Genomic DNA, 25,033 nt, shown 5'->3' with positions numbered 1-25,033 from the left:
GGGATTTATCCTCTATGAAAGTGTGCAAAGAAAATATACGCATCCCATTTAAAATAACAACGTTGGTTGCCATAGCAACGAAACAAAAAACAATACAAACAAGCAAATATCGCCAAAAAATGCGCCACAATTAACAAAGACACTTGTATTTGAAACATTTGCATAATCCTTACACTACATGAATAAAAAATGTTTACTATTTATAATTAAAAGACACAACACAATGCACGAACAATAAGAGTTAAAATCTTTATACTGTATAATAGTGATTTTGACAATTCGGCTGAGGATGAGCTTATTGGCTCGAAATTTTCAAAAAAAATTTGTTAGCAAGTAAGAAGTTTTTTATTTTCTTTCTTATATAGAAAGGTAATGCCTACAAAAAAGTTAAAACATTCGAATTGATCTTAATGAGAAGGATGAACCTTTTTTTTAAAAAACTCATCCAAAACATGAAATATTGATTCTCCTTTAATATCTGCAAATAATTCTTGTTCTTCCTTTGTATGCTAAAAGTTAAGCATCATTTCCTAACAAAGTTGACTCATCAAGTTGAATAGAAAACCGAGATGTTTTTAAATACCCACACAATGAATCTTCAACATCTTGAGCTATTTCATCAATTCTTCTTTGCACTGTATTATCGCTCAATTAACTCAATTATTGCTCGCTTGAAATTTTCTTGATAATATCAGATGCTGGCTTGTGTAGCACAGTACGTATTACTTCACTTATAGCTGTTCCAAAATTTGCTGGTTGTAGCCAGTACTGCCACTGCAATTCTAGGCTTTGGCCTTGCGATCGACCCATAGCACGAGTGGCAGTTGCCCGCAGCATGGCTTGTAGTGCTTACTTGTCTTGGAACGACAGTTCTATTCAGTGGCACCATTTCCAGCCAGAGCCAACGTCCAGTACGTTGTCCAAAAAAAATGAAGCGTTATGAGCAGAATACATACATTTTTCTAAATCTTCTCTTCTTTCTTTTATGCTTTCACCGCCTTAAATGAGGTTAAGACAGCAATTCTATTCTCATAGTTTTATTAGATTTTCAATTTTATCCTTTACTGACAATGAGATCAAGTATTATTTACCTACGTCATTGCGGTGCGGATTTTCAATGACCTTTTAACACCACCCATACAAATCTGTCATACTTGATCTAATATTGTATCAATGACAGAGGATAAGGAGATGTTGTGTATCTAGTCTTTAAGAAGGCGTTTGATAGTCTTCATCCTATCATACCATTAAAAATACTAAGTAATTTCGGATTGAATATCCATTTGTTGTTGTTAATGAAGTTTTTCCTATGCTTGCTGCGATGATGAGATGATCGCTTGCCCATCTATAATACATAAAGGTGGCTATACACGTAACTGCAAACTTGACAAGCATGCATAATCAATCTTTTTGTATAAGCATGTAAAATTTCGAAACGATGCACTCGCACTGGCTGCTTTTTGCCTTGTCCATAAGAGGAAAATGCGGAAGATGAAACGTGATATATGGTGTAAAGAGTGGTTATTGAAAAGAAAAACCTACTCCCATATTAATTTACTGAGTGAATTGAAGGTATATCCACGTGACTGGCATAATTATTAAAAATCCCTACGTCTGGCCACACGTGCAAACTTGCATGATTAAAATTCATTCCATCATCAAGCGAATTGCACAAGCAAAATGTTCTTGCAAAATTATCCTACAAACGCTAAAGCATACTTGTACAAAAAGATTAATCATGCATACTTGTCAAGTTTGCAGTTACGTGTGTAGCCACCTTAAGGCTATGAGACGAAACAACGAGCTATTTAAGACTTTTGGAAGAAATTCAATGTTTTAGATGACTTTAAATGATGCGCGGACAAAATTGTATCCACTGAAATCTAGGAGAAATCATCCATAACAACATTTTATTCTTATTTAAGTTAAATTTGTATTATCAAATATCTATCCAAGAATTAGAAAACAATCAGAAAATGTATGTCACAATTTATTTATAAAGCCCTGTTTAACTTCAGTAATATTTTGAAATTAAAAAACTTCTACAACATTGAGGCGCTAAAAAACTATGTGAAGAGTCCACAGCGTACAGTTTAAGAATCAGCTTATTTAAAGAGCGTATCCTAAAAAGTTAGGTTATATCCGGTTGACAAATCTGTCACATAACATCTGATTACGATTAAGGGCAAGTTGTCGTCCGATAAGTTATCTTTAGAAGCAAAATTGAGTTCTGTGTTTGAAGGTAAGATGAAGGATTTAAATAATCAGATCTGATAGTAATCAACTTGTTTAATATTACTGTCTTTATTATAAAAAATATGGCGGAGTAAAAAAATTATTGCGGAATTTATCTTTTTCTACTTTATTTAATCTTAATTTTTTACGAATTAACAATAAACAATTCTATTAACGTAGTATTATCGAAAAATCAAATAATTTTTTGTTACTAAAAACATGGTGGATTAAGAATTTTTTGTTACTTTCCATGTGATATCTCAAAATTGACGTGTAATTTGATTTAGAAAACGTGAAATCGTACAGATAGTATGTAATTTATGTTTAGAGTTGCATTTAATAATTATTATTACTATTTTACAGAAGAAATCATATCAAGTTTTACAACAAAAAAAATCATAAAAAGTGGATTTTTACAACTTTTAACATGAAAAGAATTGAAAACCCTGTAAGTGACTAAAAATAATGTTTTATATAACTGTAAATCAATAATTTTTTGATATTATTTAGCCCACTCCTTACTTGGGGCATATTGTTGGTAATTTTATTGAAGGAAAAACTATCACAATTGAAGGTGTTGTTCAACCTCCAGCTCAAAGGTATAAAAATTATTATTTGGAACTATACTAATAAAAAAATACTTATAATCATGTTATATAGCATTACAATTAATTTCCAAACTGGAAAATATGCTCCTGACCGTGATGATATTGCACTACAACTCTGGGCAAAACTTCTTGAAGGTAGTATAACAAGAAATTCATCAATAGAAGGAATTTGGGGTAAAGCAGAAACTGCAGGTCATTATCCTTTGATTGTTGGAAAAAGATTTACTATTTCAGTAACAAATAAAAGACCAGTGTATATTGTATGTTTTAGTAATTTTTGTTTCCAAATTGATCTTTCAAAAATGATACAATTTTAGATCAAAGTCAATAATAACGAATTTCAATTCAAACAGAGATTACCTGGTTCAAGAGTGAACCACATTTCAATTCAAGGAAATGTTAAACTTTATACCATTTGTTATGAAACCAACATGTCTTATGGTGAATATGTGCCACTTTATGATGATCCACCACCACCTTATGCAGAATTTGAACCAAAACCAAGAAATCAACCAAATCAGGTAATAACTTTGTTTTTACAAACACCTGGGTAAATTAAAAAAATTAAAAATTAGTCAAGCGGCGATGACCAGTGTATGTTCCAAACTGCTCTTCCTCTTGCTCTTGGTACTGGAATTGGCGTGCTAGGCGCATCCCTATTTGGAAACGTATGTGAAATAAATAAATCATTTTAAATTGTTGAATCATTGAAAAAATTTTTAGCGTTCAAAATGCCAAAGTAAAGCTTGCGGAATTTCCTGTCATTGTGAAAAATGTCAATGCAGGAAATGCAAACCACCTACTCCAACAATGCAACAAACAACATCCACCTCCTGGGGTAATGTCTTGGGTGTTGGGGCAGCTGCTGTTGGTGGTCTTTTGGCAATTGGTGGGATTGCATATGCTTTATCAGGATCATCAAATAATAACGATGATGATGACGACGATTAGTTTTATTTTAAATTGTGGTATTGTTTAATTATAAGTAAATATAAAAAAAAATTGATAAAAAAAATAATTAAAATAAAAATAATAATGATAAAATAATTGTGATTGTAACGTTTTAATTTAGTATTTTATTATAAAAGTTAATGCATAAATTTAAATAATTTGATACGAATATTTTCTGAATAACTTACTTTATTATTGTAATGAGATTATTATTCAATAAAGTCATGATATTAATAGCAAACACATTTTCCTGATTGACAGCTACCTTTTCCAAAAGCTTTTTTTGTTCCACAGTAATGATCACATACGATGTGATTTACTAGAAAACCCGCAAAAAGAAAATGAAGTGGATCGCAATACGTAATCGGTTCGTATTTATAATCCCCCTTTGGCGTGGTGTATAATGCTCGAGGGACCAGCTCTGGTATTTCCTCATCTTCTTCTTCTTGTCTTTTATAACGCGAAAATCCGGCGTCGCTTCCTAAAGTAACCAGTTTTAAATTAGATGAATTAGAAACGAAAAAGTTATCACTTACCATTTTTAGAATCATTCTCAAAAGTTAAACAGTTTAAAACACAAAACAACAAGAATTGAATCAAAACAAATTTGATTTTAAAATTGGACATGTTTTACTCCGTTTCTTTAATTAAAACTGAATCGAAAACTAATTCTGCTAAATTTATAGGTTCCGTTATCTTTCTAAATTTTCCAACACAAATTTTGAAAACTTTTAACGTGATTCATCTTGAATTCTATCGTTTCAAGCAACTAATTGTTGGGGAATTATCAACATTTCATGTTCAAGGTTACTTTAAAGAAAATTTTTTTCTTATCTAAATTAATTGGACTCAATTTTGCAGAAGTTTTCTAATACCATATACAGTGTGTCCCCGGAAAGTGTCTCCGTAAGGTATAAATGATAATAAATTTTTGAATTCAAATTCCATCTTTTGCAATTAAAGTCTGGATGTCATAAAACGAAATATAACCAAGTTTTACGTCAAATGTCTTCAAAGTACCCAAGGTTCGTTGAGCAAATACACTGTATAAGGTTATCCAACTCCTTATCGCCCCGCAAAGGCCTTGCTGTGACGTCATTGGAAGAATTGACATTTCTATGTATTTATTTATACAGCGTATTTCACTTAAGAAGCAATATACAAAAATATTAAAAAAAATAAAATAAAATTAAAAAAATATTAAAATATAAAGCGAAATTATAACCGTTAATAGGTTATAATTTTATTATTGTTAGGTTATCCAACATGACTCGGTTACCATGGTGATTAAGATCCAAATATTGCAGGTGCTTGTCAAAATTGAAATTGAATTTAAGTTCTTTTAAGGAAAAAGTCTTATTTAATTGTTTTAAAAGGCTGTATTTACCTCAAAATTGATTTATCTAAGGTATTATAAACAAGGTAAGTGGATTAAATCAAAAAAAAATATTTTTAATTTATTTCTCTTAATTAAAATCGATTTAAATTAACTACAATTAACGAATTTGTTATGAATGCGAGATAATCGTAAAGAATTCGAATTGTTTTAAAATTAATAAAAATTAGATTAGAATTGACAAAAAAATCGGAATAAAATTTTATTATTTTAAGGTTATCCAACTTGACTCGGTTACCATGGTGATTAAGATCCAAATATTGCAGTTGCTTGTCAAAATTGACGTTGAATTTAAGTTTTTTTTTAATGAAAAACACATAATTAATTGGATTTAAAGGTTGTATTTAATTCTAAATGGGTAAATGGATGAAATTATACGCAAGGTAAGTGAATTAAATCAAAAAAAAATTTTTTTAGATCAATTAAAATGTAAAAGAATTTAGGGTTAAATAACAATTAAAACTAGAACACTACACCATCTCTTAGACAAAAACTTAGAAAAGTCTGAAGATGCACGTCTAAACCCGAATATTTCTAGTAGTGTTAGTTCTAGTTTTACACTAGCACTAGAATTGGAAATGGTCGGGTTTAGTCGTGAAAAAACTTTCAGTTGTCAATGTCAACTTTAATTTTATTATATTCGTAATCTTCATAAAATAACCTTTAAAGTGAGTCCAAACTTGACGCATTTATCTCAAAAAACCAAAAAGTTCGAACTTCCAACTTTTAATTTTGACATATTTGGCAACTTCATAAAAATTCCTTTAAAATGAGTCCAAACTCAACATATTTAACTGTAATATTAATGGAAATACAATCACTTCCGGTTTGAAACGTCAACGTCAATTTTGACATATTTGTCATCTTCATTAAAAAACCTTTAAAATGAGTCCAAAGATGACCCACTTATCTCAAAAAACAAAAAAGTTTGAATAACAAACATTAAACCCGAAGTTAGCAACAATAAAGATAGCAATTTAGCAATTTTTAAATATTAATACCAACCTCAATTTTATGTATTTTTGTTTTAGTGATAAATATTAAGACATTTTATAAAAATTAAGAATATGTCAAAATGACATTGACATTTCAAATCGGAAGTTGCTTATATCTCGAGTAATATTAGAATTAAACGTATCATGTTTGGGCTCTTTTTAAAGGATTTTTCACGACAATTACAAATATGTCAAAATTGACGTTGACATTTGTAACCGAAAGTTGACCATAACTTCATTAATATTGAACATAAATATGTCGTGTTTGTACTCATTTTAAAGGATTTTTAATGAAGATTACAAATATGTCAAAATTGAGGTTGACATTTAAATCTGAAGTTAGTTATCATATAATAGACAAATGGACAATTTCATGGTGTTCTCTTATGATGTATTCTTTATTAAAAAAAACTATTAAAATGAGTTCAAACATGATGTTGCTAGATATCACTATGTTGTATATTTTTATTGCACTAAAACTAGAACTAACACTAGACCTAGAATTAGAAAAATTCTGGTTTAGCCGTGCGTCTGAAGACTGCACACATGTTAGAATTCCAAAGTTTCATGAGTTCGGAGATGACAATACAGATTCTTCTGTACTGTTTTTAAGAATGCTATATAATAATATTATGTTAGAATTTCTGAAAATTCTGCTATCGTGTACAGGGTGTCCCAATTTCGATGTCCGCATAGGCTATCTCCGAAACTAAAAGAGATAGAAAAAAAGTAGCTTACATGTCATGATCTCGTTTTTTGAGAAAATGCTAATTCCGAAAACTCCGAACAGCTATCGTCTTTTGTTTTCGCCCTATCGGCAAAAACTGAAAATTTTGCGAAAACGACATTCACGAATATCTCACTTATTATCAAAGATGGAGTATTATAAATAAAACATTATATGGGCAACTTTTTACGAAGAATTCAGTGGCGTAGGTAGAATTTTTTTCCCATCTTTTATTTTCGAGATTTTAGACGTAACTTTATTTTTTTAAATGGAAATCATAGTTGGCTATGGCTTAAAATAATTTGTTATTTTCTTCTGATAACAAATATATATAATTTGTGGGGTATATTTCTTATAGTTATTGAATAATTAACAAAAATTCATTTTGTTCTATCTAAAACTAATGTATGTATTTAAAAGTTAATGTTGCTATGGTGATAACCATACATACTATGATGCAACATAATGTATCAAATAATTGCCAAAGTTTGTATTTAAAAATTCGATAACAACTCTGGCATTATGTGCTGGTTCGATGCACCAGCATGTTAAGTGTCAAAATATAACAAAACTGAATAAAACTTTACAATGAATTTCGAAAATTATGAAAAATGTAACATTTTGCGGAATTTTATTTCACAAGATATCCAGAAAGAAGACAACCGCACGTAAGAACCTTCAGCCGGTTAGCAGAAAATTTAATAGATATTTGGTCCTTCCCCAAACCACATACAAAAACATACCAAAATGACCTGCAAGAGAAATTGCAACAAGACGTCTGACCCAAAAGCCGTTGCTCCCGAATATGAAAGAAAAATAAGTATAAACCATACAAAGCGGGGCTAACTCCTTATTTACGTGCCGGAGATGTCAATCGAAGATTAGAATTTTGTAGATGATATTTAGAAAAATTAAATAGTCTGCTGTTTGTTCAAAATGTTATCTGGACCGAAGAAGTCTCTGAGTGTTCAAAGAAGCTTGGGGTTCAATGTATGGTGTGCCCTTTTAGATAATAGAATTTTGCCATATAGTATCTACCATAAAAACTTAAACTCAGAGAAATACCTCAATATATTAAGGCAGCACTTGAGCCTTTGGTCGACAATTTGGCACTAAATATGTCTCAAATGATATACTTTCAATATGACGGAGCACCAGCACATAATGCCAGAGTTGTTAGTGAATTTTTAAATACTACTACAAACTCCTTGCTACTCACTTTGACAATAATTGGAAACAATGCTTTCCCTCATGGTATGGTTATCACCGTAACAACATTAAGTTTTAAATACATACAATAGTTTTAGAAAGAACAAAAAAAATTGATACATTATATTCCATCATAGTATGTATGGTTATCACTAGGGCACGAAACTTTTGTAACAAAACGATACGATTTCCCCCCTCCACTTGTTCTCATTGGCTAGTTTTCTAGGAAGCCATTGAGAACAAGTGGAGGGGGAAATCGTATTCTTTTGTCACAAAAGTTCCGTGCCTTAGTTATCACCATAGCAACATTAACTTTTAAATACATACGTTAGATTTAGATGGAACAAAATGAATTTTTGTTAATTATTCAATAACTATAAGAAATATACCCCACAAACTATATATATTTGTTATCAGAAGAAAATAACAAATTATTTTAAGTCATAGCCAACTATGGTTTCCATTTAAAAAAATAAAGTTACGTCTAAAATCTTGAAAATAAAAGATGGGAAAAAAATTCTACCTACGCTACTGAATTCTTCGTAAAAAATTGCCCATATAATGTTTTATTTATAATACTCCATCTTTGATAATAAGTGAGATATTCGCGATTGTCGTTTTTGGAAAATTTTCTGTTTTTGCCGATAGGGCGAAAACAAAAGACGATAGCTGTTCGGAGTTTTCGGCATTAGCATTTTCTCGAAAAACGAGATCATGTCATGTAAGCTACTTTTTTTCTATCTCTTTTAGTTTCGGAGATGGTCTATGCGGACATCGAAATTGGGACACCCTGTACAGCCAAAAAAAAAATTATTTGCTTGTCAATTTCTTCATCACTGTTAAATTCCACTAGAATCTGCCATGGCACAGAATATTGTTTTAATAACATTCTTTAACCCACGGTGTTGTATTAACGTAAACACAGTAGTAAAAGTTGAACTATCTAAATTTGCAGGTTGAGACCTGTTCGAATAAGCAATTGCTATAGAGATGTAGGAACGGCAGCATTTGCTTAAAAATTGTATTCATGTGATGATCCATTGCTTTTACTGCTAGCTTTTACTTGTGAAGCAATTGCTAAAATTTTATTCATTAGGGCCATTCTTTTAGCCTATCAGAATGGAATTTTATTCTCTACAAATTATCTATAAACAAATCTGTAAATGTATATCTTATCTATAAATATTCCTATACCTATTTATTGTAGTTTGCCTCATATTGGGAAATTTATTAAAACATTATTAAAACGAAGTGCAGGTTTTCTTCTGAAGAGAATTATACCTTCCCTAGCTTCTTCTTCACTGTCTCCGTTGAATCTAACCATGCCTCATTCTGGATCTAATCCTCTTCAGTCCCCTCAACACTGCTTCCACTTCTTCCAGTATTATCTCCTCTCCCCCTTGCACCCCTCGCTCTCCCTCTCCCATTCTTCTCTCTTCCACCCCTCCCAACAATCCCATGAAGTAGGTTTGTTATTTGTATATCTCTGCCGACTGCCTGTCTTCCCTTCGTTATCCTCTTTAACTATCCCCATACCTCATTTTCCTTTTTCAACTCCCTAATCGTCGCAGCTCCCTCTTCTTTTTCTTGTATTCTTCTTTGTGTTTTCTCTTGGCCTCTATATATCTATCTATCTCTACCTCCCCTCTCTGCCACTGTTTCAAACTTCTTCTAGCTTCTCTATTCGCCTCTCTGCATTCCCTATTATTAGTATTATCCAAGTATTAATTTATTCTTATTATAGTTTCTGCATTTGTGAGTAAATTTCTGGGCAAGCTTCATCAATCATATTGTAAGTTTTCTTTCTGTTTGGCAGCAACGTTGATTAACAAGGTAATGATTGATTGATTAAATGATAACTTTATCTAGCTATTAAAATCTTAGGTTTTGAGTCAAATTCCTTAAATTCTTAATTTAACAAATAAAATTTAAGTAACAAATTGAGTACATACAGCAAAGATACTACAAATCTGTTTGTTAACATAAAATCTGCCTTAAAATATATCTGATGAAACGAACATTTCCAGAAAAAAAAACATTACATCATTACCATTATTATAAATTTTAATGATAAATTCCTATTTCTTTTTTTATAACAAGAAAACGTACTCTCTGTACTCTCAATTATCTCAACAAGAGGCCTACGAAACGTTTCCATCATGTAATTACTTGTAAAGAAATAAAATTAACAAATTACGTCGTACAAAAACATTTTCTCATGCCTATAAAATATGACTTTGGCACACATCTCAAATTTACTGCTAAATACAACTCAGCTTGCATTCGGTGCATCACGCGTATCCGCTTAAAAAAATTAGAATACAAAAGATTAACCTTCAATATCTACATAAACTATAAACCGATTTAAAGGCTTATATTTTTTTGTCCTTTTGATCGCGGAAAATAATAATCAATAAAACGGCCCGATAAGGAATGGATGTAATTTTTATTTTCAATATCAAAAGCAAATTTCGGTATAATCCCAAAGTAAAAATTGATTAGATAAACCGGTTTGTGAGAAGTTTACATTTACAACTCAAGAGTCTACATTGAGTGTCGCGTCGCGTTCGATTTAGGATTCAGTTTTAGTCGCAAACCGCAACCAACCTGTTGAAGGCCAACTTTTTATAATATTGAGAAGCGACCGTTTGCCGGCCTTTTTAAGGTCACTGACACATCCTCAGCTCATATTGGCCTTCTTCTAACTGTTCAAACGTACCCATTAGTTTATGTTTTGTGAATTATTAGTGAGAAAGTGCCTAAATAAAAAATTTTCAAAATGAAGTAAGTTCAAAAATTTTTACTAGTTTTTTTTTTTGGTAATCGAAATATATTTTTAAGGATGACGAGAACTGTTTTTGTAACTGGAGGTGCTGGATACATTGGTAGTCATTGTATTGTTGAACTTTTAAAAGCCGATTACGATGTTGTTGTTATTGATAACTTTACAAATAGCGTCGGCGTTTGTGATGGTGAATCTGCAGCTTTAAAACGTGTCGAAGAAATTACTGGAAAAAAAATTCACTTTTATAAAGTTGATTTATTGGATAAAGATGCTTTATATGGGGTGTTTCAAAAAGTATTTATTAAAAAAAAATTAATAACTTGATTTTTGAAATTTATTATCTTTTAGCACCAAATAGATTGTGTTATTCATTTTGCTGCAATGAAAGCTGTTGATGAATCAATAGAATATCCATTGTTGTATTACAAAAATAATTTAATAGGAATGTTAAATCTGCTAGAAGTTATGACTGATCATAAATGTTACCAATTGGTATTTTCTAGTTCTTGTACTGTTTATGGCGAACCTGAAGAATGCCCTGTAACTGAGAATCACGCCACAGGGCGTAATATTACGAATGTTTATGGAAAAACGAAATATTTCGTTGAAGAAATGCTTCAAGATATTAGTTATTCAGATGAGGTATTTTATTACAACATTTTTTTCGTTTTAATTTACGTTTTTTACATAGAAATGGAATATAATTGCTTTGAGATATTTTAACCCTGTTGGGGCACATCCATCGGGATTAATAGGTGAAGATCCCACCAAACCCTTTAGCAATATTATGCCTTTTATTTCACAAGTTGCGATTGGTAATAAACCAGTTTTAACTATTTTCGGTGGCGATTACGACACAGTTGATGGAACAGGTTTAATTTTTAACATTTTATATTAATTTATCATTGGAATTTACCTTCCTTTTAGGTGTTAGAGATTATATACATGTAATGGATTTAGCAAGAGGCCATGTTGCTGCGTTAAGTTTGTTATTTAAAAAACACCAAAAAATCAAGGTAAAAAGATTGCTCAATTTTAATTTAACATCTTATGTTTATAGATAAATCTAAACATTTATTAAAAAGTAATGTTCAAACAATTTTGAGTTATCTATAGATGTAATTGCTTTTTTTATCTTGAAAACAATCAAAAAGAGTTTCCTGTGGTAATTTGTGTTTTGATAAAACTCGCGTTATATGAAACAATCTTGTTTTTTTAATCTTCTGATATTAATTCAAAGAAACGTCAACCATCAAATACATAACCTTATTCGACAACTAAATTAGCAGGGAATTTCTGCCAACCTTGAAACTCGAAATGAGTTAAATTATTTTTTAATTAAAAAATGTATGTCAATTTTCAAAGTGGTCGCCAAAACTTTTCTATTTGCTAAAAAACGAGGAATTTCGTCCTATCTTATTCAGAAAAGATCAAAGTTTCTTATTTTGTACCTTTTAAGACGCTTTGTTTGCCGAAAAAGAGTTTTTGAAAAAATCTGTTGAAAACTACCTTGCAATCATGAGGTTGGTAATGAAAATGATTAAATGTCACTAAGTTTAAATATTTTTTTTTTAATTTAAATTAATTACATTATATACTACTATTATATTCATTTTTTGTTTATTAATTGTTATTTATTTATTTCTACCTTAATTGCGTTGCAACATAATCTCAAAACTTAGATATTTTCCAGATTTAGTACCTTTATTTTTTTTAAATTGGTACTGTTAAATTGACAACATCCCTTTGAGGTTATATCGTTTTTATTTTTAATAATAATTAATATTTTCCAATCAAAACGAGTGGAAAACAAGAAAAATCAACCGTAGACAATTTAAAACCCGTTTAAGGAAAATCGAAACACCCAGCATAATTCAAAACTAATTTAGCAGGGAATTTCTGCCAACCTTGAAACTCGAAATGAATTAAATTATTTTTTAATGGATAATTTTTCATTAAAAGTGCATGTCAATTTTCAAAGTGGTCGCCAAAACTTTTCTATTCGCTAAAAAACGAGGAGTTTCGTCCTATCTTATTCAGAAAAGATCAAAGTTTCTTATTTTGTACCTTTTAAGTCGCTTTGTTTGCTTATTAAAGAAAATTATTGGTTTCTTAAGACGTAATATGCCAAAAAAGAGTTTTTGAAAAAATCAGTTGAAAACTACCTTGCAATCATGAGGTTGGTAATGAAAATGATTAAATGTCACTAAGTTTAAATATTTTTTTTTTAATAATTTTAATTTAAATTAATTACATTATATACTACTATTATATTCATTTTTTGTTTATTAATTGTTATTTATTTATTTCTATCTTAATTGCGTTTCAACATAATCTCAAAACTTAGATATTTTCCAGATTTAGTACCTTTATTTTTTTTAAATTGGTACTATAAAATTGACAACATCCATTTGAGGTTATATCATTTTATTTTTAATAATAATTAATATTTTCCAATCAAAACGAGTGGAAAACAAGAAAAATCAACCGTAGACAATTTAAAAAACCCGTTTAAGGAAAATCGAAACACCCGGCATAATTCAAAACTAATTTAGCAGGGAATTTCTGCCAACCTTGAAACTCGAAATGAATTAAATTATTTTTTAATGGATAATTTTTCATTAAAAGTGCATGTCAATTTTCAAAGTGGTCGCCAAAACTTTTCTATTCGCTAAAAAACGAGGAGTTTCGTCCTATCTTATTCAGAAAAGATGAAAGTTTCTTATTTTGTACCTTTTAAGACGCTTTGTTTGCCGAAAAAGAGTTTTTGAAAAAATCTGTTGAAAACTACCTTGCAATCATGAGGTTGGTAATGAAAATGATTAAATGTCACTAAGTTTAAATAATTTTTGATTTTAATTTAAATTAATTACATTATACACTACTATTATATTCATTTTTTGTTTATTAATTGTTATTTATTTATTTCTATCTTAATTGCGTTTCAACATAATCTCAAAACTTAGATATTTTCCAGATTTAGTACCTTTATTTTTTTTAAATTGGTACTGTAAAATTGACAACATCCATTTGAGGTTATATCGTTTTTATTTTTAATAATAATTAATATTTCCCAATCAAAACGAGTGGAAAACAAGAAAAATCAACCGTAGACAATTTAAAAAAACCCGTTTAAGGAAAATCGAAACACCCGGCATAATTCAAAACTAATTTAGCAGGGAATTTCTGCCAACCTTGAAACTCGAAATGAATTAAATTATTTTTTAATGGATAATTTTTCATTAAAAGTGCATATCAATTTTCAAAGTGGTCGCCAAAACTTTTCTATTCGCTAAAAAACGAGGAGTTTCGTCCTATCTTATTCAGAAAAGATGAAAGTTTCTTATTTTGTACCTTTTAAGTCGCTTTGTTTGCTTATTAAAGAAAATTATTGGTTTCTTAAGACGTAATATGCCAAAAAAGAGTTTTTGAAAAAATCAGTTGAAAACTACCTCGCAATCATGAGGTTGGTAATGGAAATGATTAAATGTCACTAAGTGTAAATAATTTTTTTTAAATGATTTTAATTTAAATTACTTACATTATATACTACTATTATATTCATTTTTTGTTTATTAATTGTTATTTATTTATTTCTACCTGAATTGCGTTGCAACATAATCTCAAAACTTAGATATTTTCCAGATTTAGTACCTTTATTTTTTTTAAATTGGTACTGTAAAATTGACAACATCCATTTGAGGTTATATCGTTTTTATTTTTAATAATAATTAATATTTTCCAATCAAAACGAGTGGAAAACAAGAAAAATCAACCGTAGACAATTTAAAAAAACCCGTTTAAGGAAAATCGAAACACCCGGCATAATTCAAAACTAATTTAGCAGGGAATTTCTGCCAACCTTGAAACTCGAAATGAATTAAATTATTTTTTAATGGATAATTTTTCATTAAAAGTGCATGTCAATTTTCAAAGTGGTCGCCAAAACTTTTCTATTCGCTAAAAAACGAGGAGTTTCGTCCTATCTTATTCAGAAAAGATGAAAGTTTCTTATTTTGTACCTTTTAAGTCGCTCTGTTTGCTTATTAAAGAAAATTATTGGTTTCTTAAGACGTAATATGCCAAAAAAGAGTTTTTGAAAAAATCAGTTGAAAACTACCTTGCAATCATGAGGTTGGTAATGGAAATGATTAAATGTCACTAAGTTTAAATAATTTTTTTTAAATGATTTTAATTTAAATTAATTACATTATACACTACTATTATATTCATTTTTTGTTTATTAATTGTTATTTATTTATTTCTATCTTAATTGCGTTTCAACATAATCTCAAAACTTAGATATTTTCCAGATTTAGTACCTTTATTTTTTTTAAATTGGTACTGTAAAATTGACAACATCCATTTGAGGTTATATCGTTGTTATTTTTAATAATAATTAATATTTTCCAATCAAAACGAGTGGAAAACAAGAAAAATCAACCGTAGACAATTTAAAAAACTCGTTTAAGGAAAATCGAAACACCCGGCATAATTCAAAACTAATTTAGCAGGGAATTTCTGCCAACCTTGAAACTCGAAATGAATTAAATTATTTTTTAATGGATAATTTTTCATTAAAAGTGCATGTCAATTTTCAAAGTGGTCGCCAAAACTTTTCTATTCGCTAAAAAACGAGGAGTTTCGTCCTATCTTATTCAGAAAAGATGAAAGTTTCTTATTTTGTACCTTTTAAGTCGCTTTGTTTGCTTATTAAAGAAAATTATTGGTTTCTTAAGACGTAATATGCCAAAAAAGAGTTTTTGAAAAAATCAGTTGAAAACTACCTTGCAATCATGAGGTTGGTAATGGAAATGATTAAATGTCACTAAGTTTAAATAATTTTTTTTAAATGATTTTAATTTAAATTAATTACATTATACACTACTATTATATTCATTTTTTGTTTATTAATTGTTATTTATTTATTTCTATCTTAATTGCGTTTCAACATAATCTCAAAACTTAGATATTTTCCAGATTTAGTACCTTTATTTTTTTTAAATTGGTACTGTAAAATTGACAACATCCATTTGAGGTTATATCGTTTTTATTTTTAATAATAATTAATATTTTCCAATCAAAACGAGTGGAAAACAAGAAAAATCAACCGTAGACAATTTAAAAAACCCGTTTAAGGAAAATCGAAACACCCGGCATAATTCAAAACTAATTTAGCAGGGAATTTCTGCCAACCTTGAAACTCGAAATGAATTAAATTATTTTTTAATGGATAATTTTTCATTAAAAGTGCATGTCAATTTTCAAAGTGGTCGCCAAAACCTTTGTATTCGCTAAAAAACGAGGAGTTTCGTCCTAGCTTATTCAAAAAAGATCAAAGTTTCTTATTTTGTACCTTTTAAGACGCTTTGTTTGTTTATTAAAGAAAATTATTGGTTTCTTAATACGAAATATGCCGAAAAAAAGTTCTTTAGAAAATCAGTTGAAGACTACCTTGCAATCGTGAGGTTGGTAATGGAAATGTCACTAACGATAAGTTTAAATATTTTTTTTTATAATTTTAATTTAAATTAATTACATTTTATACTATTATTATATTCATTTTTTGTTATTAATTGTTATTTATTTATTTCTATGTTAATTGCGTTGCAACATAATCTCAAAATTTTGATGTTCTCCAGATTTAGTACCTTTATTTTTTTTTAACTTGGTATTGTAAAAATGACAACATCCATTTGAGGTTATATCGTTTTTATTTTCAAAAATAATTAATATTTTCCAATCAAAACGAGTAAACTCAATCGTAGACAATTTAAAAACCCCGTTTAAGGAAAATCGAAACACCCTAGTTTTATTTAAACCTAAAAATTGATAAAACCCAAATTTACGGCTTTAATTTACTTACATTTTCTGCCTCTTCCATCCAGGTATGTTTTTGATGTTGGTTTTAAGTCCGTGGGTAATAATCGCCTTAAGAATTGTCCAACTACAATAAATATAACCCCCTTTTTCACTTTAAATCGTTTCTTTAATCCAATATTGGCGATTGTGTTTTCTCTAATCTCCACGTGTTTTATTTTTATATTTGTAAAGCGAATACACCAGGAAGTTATTCTTTTGCCGATATCTACTTAATCAAAATGAACTATTCAAAAAAAAGTAATTAGAATGTGACTAAACCCGATGCTTTCTAGTTCTAGGGCTAGTGTTGGTTCTAGTTTTGTACTATCACTAGAACTAACATAAGACCTAGAACTAGAATAATTCGGGTTTAGCCGTCTTGAGAGACGTGCGGCTAAATCCGAATCTTTCTAGTTCTAGGTCTAATGTTAGTTCGAGTTTTGCACTATCACTAGAACTAACACAAGACTTAGAACTAGAATCATTCGGGTTTAGCCGTCTTTACAGACGTGCGGCTAAACCCGAATGTTTCTAGTTCTAGGTCTAATGTTAGTTCGAGTTTTGCACTATCACTAGAACTAACACAAGACTTACAACTAGAATCATTCGGGTTTAGCCGTCTTTAGAGACGTGCGGCTAAACCCGAATGTTTCTAGTTCTAGTGTTAGTTCTAGTTTTGCACTAGCACTATCACTAGAACTAACCAGTGATGGGCGCTGGGTAAATACCCGGCGGGTAGGTATTTCTAAAATGGGTATTTATCCGGGTATTTACCCCGGCCCAAGGTAAATACCCAAACAGTGGGTATAAAAGTGATACCAGTAAAAATATATCAAATTCCAAAAAAATATGAAGGGGGAGATGATGAGGGCATTGAAGACGAGGAATTGTCAACAATCAAAGACGTATTATCATTAGACGAATCTGTCGTAATTTAGATTAGATCAAGTTACTATGATTATTATCATCAAGCAGCCCTCTGCGTCCATTGTTGGACATAGACCTCCACTATTCTGTGCTGTCTGAATCCAATTGTTGGTTATTCTTTTGACGTCTACTTACTCTGTTCGCTCGCGGTCTCCACTCAAGTAACCGTTTTGCCCAGTTCCACTTAAGCTTTGCCACAATGTTGATCACATCATTTACGCCAATTCTTCTTCATAGGTCTTCATTTCGTATGTAGTCCCTCAGAGTTAGAACCAGGATCGACATCTCTATCTATCTTTGCGTTACTTGGATCCTCCTGGCAGTGGCTACCGTTAATGTTAAAGTTTCGGAGCCTTATGTCATAACCGGAAACACGTATTGATTGAAAGCCTTTCTTGGCCTTTTCTCTTGAAGATGTTTCTAAGTTTCCCGTAGACTGCCCATGCAAGTGCGATTCTTCTGTTCAGTTCGCTTGTTTGATTATCTCTCGATACACGAACCGTATAGCCAAGATATACATAGCTGTCAACCCTCTCAATCAAATTATCCCCAATGTTGATGTTTGAGCTGGGAACAAGATTTATCATAAATTTTGATTTCGCCTCGTTGATATTTAGCCCAACTCCTGCACACCGCTATCCGGTATAAGAACTATATCATCCCCGTAGCGCAAATTACTTAAGCATTTGCAATCAATGGTTATGCCTTTTTGGTTGCAAGCTAGTTGTTTAAATGTACTCTGAGGACTGTGATGAACAATTTGGGTTCAATAGTGTATCGCCTTGTTTTACTCACAATCAGTATTTCACTACTTCTACTCTCTTCAGTACTTTCATGCAATTTTACCGGCATTGTAACATTCTTGTAGATGTTATAAATAAGTTTGGTATATCGATAATCGACCCTGCATTCTTCAAGTGCTTGCAAAACTGCCATCAACTCAATTTAAATTAAATTTTATAAATACCTCTAAATACCCATCTTGGGTAAATACCCCCAGGTATATATCCAGGAAATTTACCTTTGAAAATAAATACCCGGGTATTTAACATCACTGGAACTAACACAAGACCTAAAACTAGAATCATTCAGGTTTAGCCGTCTTGACAGACGTGCGGCTAAACCCGAATGTTTCTAATTCTAGGTCTAGTGTAAATTCCAGTTTTACACTATCACTAGAACTAACACAAGACCTAGAACTAGAATAATCGAAAATGATTAAATAAAAAATGTCTTGGATTGTTTATATCATCGATTTATTTATACACGTGTCACAAAAAATATCTAACACCTTTCTGTTCTGTAATCAAGTTAGATATTACTTAAGATAAAGTCATTCAAGATGCAAATAACGAGCGATCTTAATCTTTGACAATACTTTGACTAATTGTCAAAGATTAATAATTATTTTTAAGTAAAAATGGTACAAAATTTTCGTTAATGTTAAATGGACATTATAAATCAAATATTTACTGATTTCAATTAATCTTAAATAAATACGTCACTGATAAAGAATTTATTTCACTAAAACCGAGTTTATTTTGATTAAAAAAGATATTACTTGTAACAATAGTCGTTCGAAATCCCGGATACATAAAAAAAAAATAAAGATTAATTTTTAGATTAAAATAATAGATTGAATGGGTGGGATTTAACCGGAATTACAGGATTAATTTATATCAATAAAATTTTATATGTAGTTAATTGCCAATTTTAATTTTTCAAATGAACTTTCTTATAAATAACACACTGTGATGACTAAAACCCATTATCTTACAAGCTGTATAGACTAGCTAATTATATGTATATATTTGCAAGTTGAATTTAAAGCCACTTCTTTTCATAATTTTAATTATTGAAATTTTTCCTATTTCTATGATATGATAAAAAAAAATAAATAATTAAATTAAAATTATTCTTATCATTTTATTTTTAGGTGTATAATTTAGGAACAGGAAGAGGTGTCAGTGTATTACAATTAGTAAAAGCGTTTGAAAAAGTAACAAACATGACCGTTCCATACCAAATTGCAGAAAGACGAGAAGGTGATATTTCGATTATGTATGCAAATGCTGAATTGGCCGAAAAAGAATTAGGATGGACTGCTGTTCATAGTTTAGAAGATATGTGTAAGTATTTAATAATATATACTTATTTAAAAAAAAGACTAACATAAATTAAAAAATAAATTAGGTGCTGATTTTTGGAGATGGCAAAAGATGAATCCACAAGGATACCGAACAAAAGATATTAAATTAAATAACAGCCATTGAGTTACTTTGTATATTTATTCATAAAATTCCTATTCTTCAATGTAATATAAAAATAATAAAATAATTTATGTTTTAAAAAAACACCTTTGATTTATTCAGACTGTTGCTTATAAAGTGAAATGTGTTGGAATTTTATGGCTTCTAATCCATAACTAGTTGTATTTGAAAGATAAACCCATCTACTAGCCAATCAGAGCGCATGAAATAGCCGTAACCATAGTAATAATCCCTTAGATAGCTTAACCAGAAGATGGTAGTAATGGTTAAGATGGAGATAAGTTTGAAAAATCAGTAATAACATTTTTTTTCCTCTTTGTAACTCGATCCGGGGACATACAATTATATCTAAGAGAACGCAATTGAACATCTCCAACATCCCAGTGCAAGAACCGGACATCTCCACCTTTTGGCAAAATTGAGATATGTCTGGTTCTGAATAAGTAAATATCACGTCTATCGTTCGGGGCAAGAATCAAACTTCTGTCTTGATTTTGACGGGAGTTATACGTCATAATATGTTCAGTGTCTTGTTATTGCGCAGTATGCCGTATATTTTGTCGTTAGGTGTAAGAACAAGATATGTGGCTTGCCCAGTAGGTTGGGAAGCCGAGTAGGAAAACCGAAAACAGACAGATGTCAAACTTGCGAAGAATATGACGTAAAAATTCCTGCTGCAGACACTGCTAATATAAAAACACAGTTAGAGACAGAAATGAAAGTACATCACCTTAAAGCTGGAACATTTTATAAAGATATAAAAGAAAAAACTGCACTTGCTATTGATAACGGTCACATTGAAACAATTTCAATGGATTTTCAACAAAATTTTCCACTGTCCTCTCTGGCAGCTGGCGATGTTTTTTATAAGCGATAGTTATAGGTGTATAATTTCTGCATTCACGCTGCCAGCTTAAATACAAGCTTTTGTTATTTGTATGACGAGTTGACTGGTTCAAAGGGTCACAATGTTGTAGTTATTTTGCTAAATCATTTTATTGCAACTTAAACTAGATGCAAAAGTCACAGAGTTGTATATTTTTTCAGACAACTGCAGCTCACAAAACAAAAAATACGATCAGCGGCAGACAAGTGGTACTACAATGAAATATTTGAAATACAAAACGCCGGTTAAATTTAAACAATAAACAATTTTTAAAATCTATTGTATTTATTTTTTGTGCAAGAACGAGATATCTGAAAATTTGGTGCAAAAATCAGACATCCTCTTCTTGTTGAAAAACTGTTTTTTTTTGTACAAATCACCATCTGCCTCTTCTAAGGTTTAAAGCATGAAAAGTATAAGCCTGTGACATACAAATTTACTTAGTTTTGATTACAGGTTTTCGATACACGAATTTGAGGTGCAAAAACCAGACATATCATTTAGAAAATTTTGTATGCAGACAAAAAACGACAAATAATTACTAATTAAAATTTAAAGTCCCTAGATTTACAAAGTACCGCGGTTTGACGCCATTTTGACTCGAAAGTCAAGCGGGAAATTTAAAACTATATCGTTCTATTGATAACATTACGCCAAATTTCCTTTCTTTTTTTCTCGTGGTATTCTGAAGAGTCGAAAGTCCTTCTTACTGCCATTTTTGCAATTCCAAAGGCAACAAGACGGCAATATTTTTGTAAATAAGTAGTGGGATACAGTGACAAGGTGTCAAACCGCCATTTTGGCTCGAAAACAGGCTTCATGAACCGCGGTACTTTGTAAATCTATGGACTTTATTAAAATTTATCTAAAACTGACATCTATACGCCTATCGACTATGTAGATATCACAAAAACTGTCAAAATCATAATAAAATAGGATAAACAGTTTTTCCTTGTTTTTCAACATTTTACTTTGGCGTACTTGTCTGGTTTTTGCACTGGAGTGTTAAATTGATAATACTTAAATCTAAATTCTCAAATTTTTATTTTGGCCAGCATCCCAGAAACGTCTAATGACCGGTCTTACTGAGACAACCTGTATACTTATCTAAAAAAAAAAGACCAACATAAATTAAAAAATAAATTAGGTGCAGATTTTTGAAGATGGTAAAAGATGAATCCAGAGAGATATATATCTTATACATACATAAGATATATAATACTTAGGGCCGGTTGTACAATATACCGATAAATCTACCTGATATCTATCCGCCCGATAAACTTATCAGGAGGAAAAAGATATTCGCTGTTGGACAAACTGTTTTCGTCGGTAAGATTGCTATCGGCGAAATAAGAGTCGGTTGGTAGTAGTTTTTCCCCATATCTAGTGATTTATATCGTAGAATGGTAACGCCAACGTCTTTCTTTGAAGTTTGAATTATGATTTTGACAATATAAATTGTTTAAAAAAATTTTCACTGACACATCGTACATATAAGGTTAACGTTTAATGTTAGAGGTTAACCTATGCAGTAATCATACAAAGTTTTTATATAAAAACCTTGGTAACCATAAATATCTGCCGGATAAGTGTCTTATCGGCACCGCTGAGTACCCGATAAGTTATCCTGCCGATAATCTCACCGACAAAAATATCCGTACATTGTAATACAGTACAAACTAACTTATCTGCCAGATAACGCTGTCAGGAAGTTTATCGCTATATTGTACAACCGGCCCTTAATTTATTTTAAAGTTTCCACCGAGTCATCATCAAAACTGCATCTAATGAGTCTTCTATAAGTTTCCTATATGTATAGTTGCACATACTTACCAATCTTTACAAGGAACTTGTATGTAAAATCTTCCGGAAGTTCCACTAACTTCACATCATGAATGTTTTATTTTGGCAAACATAATTAAAATAAAAATAATCGTTCTTTCTTTCTATATCGCGTAAATCAGGTCTCGAGACGCTATCGAGTTCCTACTCGTTTAGTAGATGACCGTTAAATTTTAGCTGTATCACACCACATGTTGATCACGTGGTACCGACGAGTAATCCCGAGCAAAATAGTGCGGTGCCTACGAAGCACGTCTAGTGTAAAATTTAATGTTTTATATATTACATAACTTAACTAACATAAGTAAAAAAGAACTCTCCTTTAGAGAACTGTAAAAACTACTCTATTAAGTGAATAATATATGAACTCTATATTAATATTAAATATAGTGTGCATTAGAGTTGTTTTTACCATGTGGTATTACAATTTTTACTCTAATTCTTTTTACCAACTACTCTAAAATTTTTACACGACACGATTTTTTCCTGTGTACATACAATAGTTTTAGATAGAACAAAATGAATTTTTGTTACTTATTTAACAACTATAAGAAATATACCCCACAAACTATATATATTTGTTATCAGAAGAAAATAACAAATTATTTTAGGTCATAGCCAACTATGGTTTCCATTTAAAAAAAATTCTACCTACGCCACTGAATTCTTCGTAAAAAGTTGCCCATATAATGTTTTATTTATAATACTCCATCTTTGATAATAAGTGAGATATTCGCGAATGTCGTTTGCGCAAAATTTTCAGTTTTTGCCGATAGGGCGAAAACAAAAGACGATAGCTGTTCGGAGTTTTCGGCATTAGCATTTTCTCGAAAAACGATCATGACATGTAAGCTACTTTTTTTCTATCTCTTTTAGTTTCGGAGATAGCCTATGCGGACATCGAAATTGGGACACCTGTACTTACCAATAGATTCGACACGCAAAGAGAAATAAACCATTTTTTGTGAATCAAAATCGTCTGTTATTGGACAAAAGCGGAGAATTTTAAACAGTTCCCGTGCGGTTATTAAAAACATTTCGAAAACATTTTATTAGAAAAATCGCTTCAGAATAATGCATCCTTCAACCGTTAATGCTCTGATGCGGAAGATACGGGACACCTGTATATCTAAGAGAACGCAATTGATAATACTTGTCTGAATTCTCAAATTTTTATTTTGGCCAGCATCCCAGAAACGTCTAACGACCGGTCTTGCTGAGACATCCTGTATACTTATCTAAAAAAAAAGACTAACATAAATTAAAAAATAAATTAGGTGCAGATTTTTGAAGATGGTAAAAGATGAATCCAAAGGGATACCGAACAAAAGATATTAAATTAAATAACTTAGAGTTACTTTGTATATTTATTAATAAAATTCCTATTCTTCAATGTAATATAAAAATAATAAAATAATTTATGTTTTAAAAAAACACCTTTGATTTATTCAGACTGTTCCTTATAAAGTGAAATGTGTTGGAATTTTATGGCTTCTAATCCATAACTAGTTGTATTTGGATGTAGGTATCTTGCAAAAATTTCTAAACACTTTGGATTTTTTGGGAGATATTTTTGTAAAACATCTAAAAAATGAAAAATAAAATAAATTCACGTAAATTATTGTTTTACCATTTAAAAGTGGTTTATGTGGTTCGAAAGGTTGTTTACTGGGTCATTCGGGTTTAGCCGTCTTGAGAGACGTGCGGCTAAATCCGAATGTTTCTAGTTTTAGTGACAGTGATAGAGTGATACAGTGATAGAGTGGCTAAAAAGTGATCCTTTTTTAACCACTCTCATCCATACTCTCTGGTTCCTTTTTATTTTTCTAACACCATCTTCTGACGCAACAGTAATTATTATAGCTAAACAGGCTACTTTGTACTGAAGATTGTGTATAGTGTATGGGTAACCTTGTTTGCACAATAAACTTGTTGTGCAACGTCAGTTTGCGGAATTTGTTTGCAGGTGTATGGGGGCTAACCCATTTATAGCCACGACCACAAAAATCAGTTTTTATTTTTAAAAATTAAATATTACATAAACTATGTTAAATAAGATAATTTTGAAGTATGTTCTAAAAAAAAAATCAATTATGCTTCAAATAAATGGGGGTGCGTAAAGGCACCTTTGGCAAATAACCGTGTCATTTAGAAAAAAATAATTTATTCAAACTTTGGAAAATCAGAGTAATTTAATAACTAAAATTATACATTAATATGAAAATATTCAAAACAATCAGCGCGCAGGTGTACTTTACATTTTTTGCACAAGTATATTGTATGGCTTTTGCAAACTTTACACTTTTTTCTCGAATTGGCTTCCGATTTTTTTATTATATG

The 25,033-nt window shown here is 30.5% G+C and overlaps 2 protein-coding genes across 2 annotated transcripts; both read left to right on the top strand.

Moving 5' to 3' along the window:
- Nucleotides 1-2,132: 2,132 nt before the first annotated feature.
- On the top strand, nucleotides 2,133-4,035 carry LOC111419408 (32 kDa beta-galactoside-binding lectin-like). The gene is made up of 7 exons (XM_023052205.2): nucleotides 2,133-2,242; nucleotides 2,599-2,683; nucleotides 2,746-2,834; nucleotides 2,896-3,103; nucleotides 3,161-3,364; nucleotides 3,419-3,511; nucleotides 3,567-4,035. The coding sequence occupies exons 2-7, from the start codon at nucleotides 2,663-2,665 to the stop codon at nucleotides 3,792-3,794; spliced, it is 843 nt and encodes a 280-aa protein (XP_022907973.2). The 5' UTR covers nucleotides 2,133-2,242; nucleotides 2,599-2,662; the 3' UTR covers nucleotides 3,795-4,035.
- Nucleotides 4,036-10,652: 6,617 nt separating this feature from the next.
- On the top strand, nucleotides 10,653-20,049 carry LOC111419406 (UDP-glucose 4-epimerase-like). Its single transcript, XM_023052203.2, has 7 exons — nucleotides 10,653-10,905; nucleotides 10,963-11,200; nucleotides 11,255-11,548; nucleotides 11,598-11,778; nucleotides 11,834-11,922; nucleotides 19,632-19,824; nucleotides 19,889-20,049. The coding sequence occupies exons 1-7, from the start codon at nucleotides 10,901-10,903 to the stop codon at nucleotides 19,966-19,968; spliced, it is 1,080 nt and encodes a 359-aa protein (XP_022907971.1). The 5' UTR covers nucleotides 10,653-10,900; the 3' UTR covers nucleotides 19,969-20,049.
- The last annotated feature ends 4,984 nt before the right edge of the window (nucleotides 20,050-25,033 follow it).

The sequence above is a fragment of the Onthophagus taurus genome, chromosome 7 (assembly GCF_036711975.1).
Source record: "Onthophagus taurus isolate NC chromosome 7, IU_Otau_3.0, whole genome shotgun sequence".
Taxonomy (NCBI): domain Eukaryota; kingdom Metazoa; phylum Arthropoda; class Insecta; order Coleoptera; family Scarabaeidae; genus Onthophagus; species Onthophagus taurus.
Note: the sequence above shows the minus strand (reverse complement) of the source record. Positions and strands in the feature narration are given on the sequence as shown.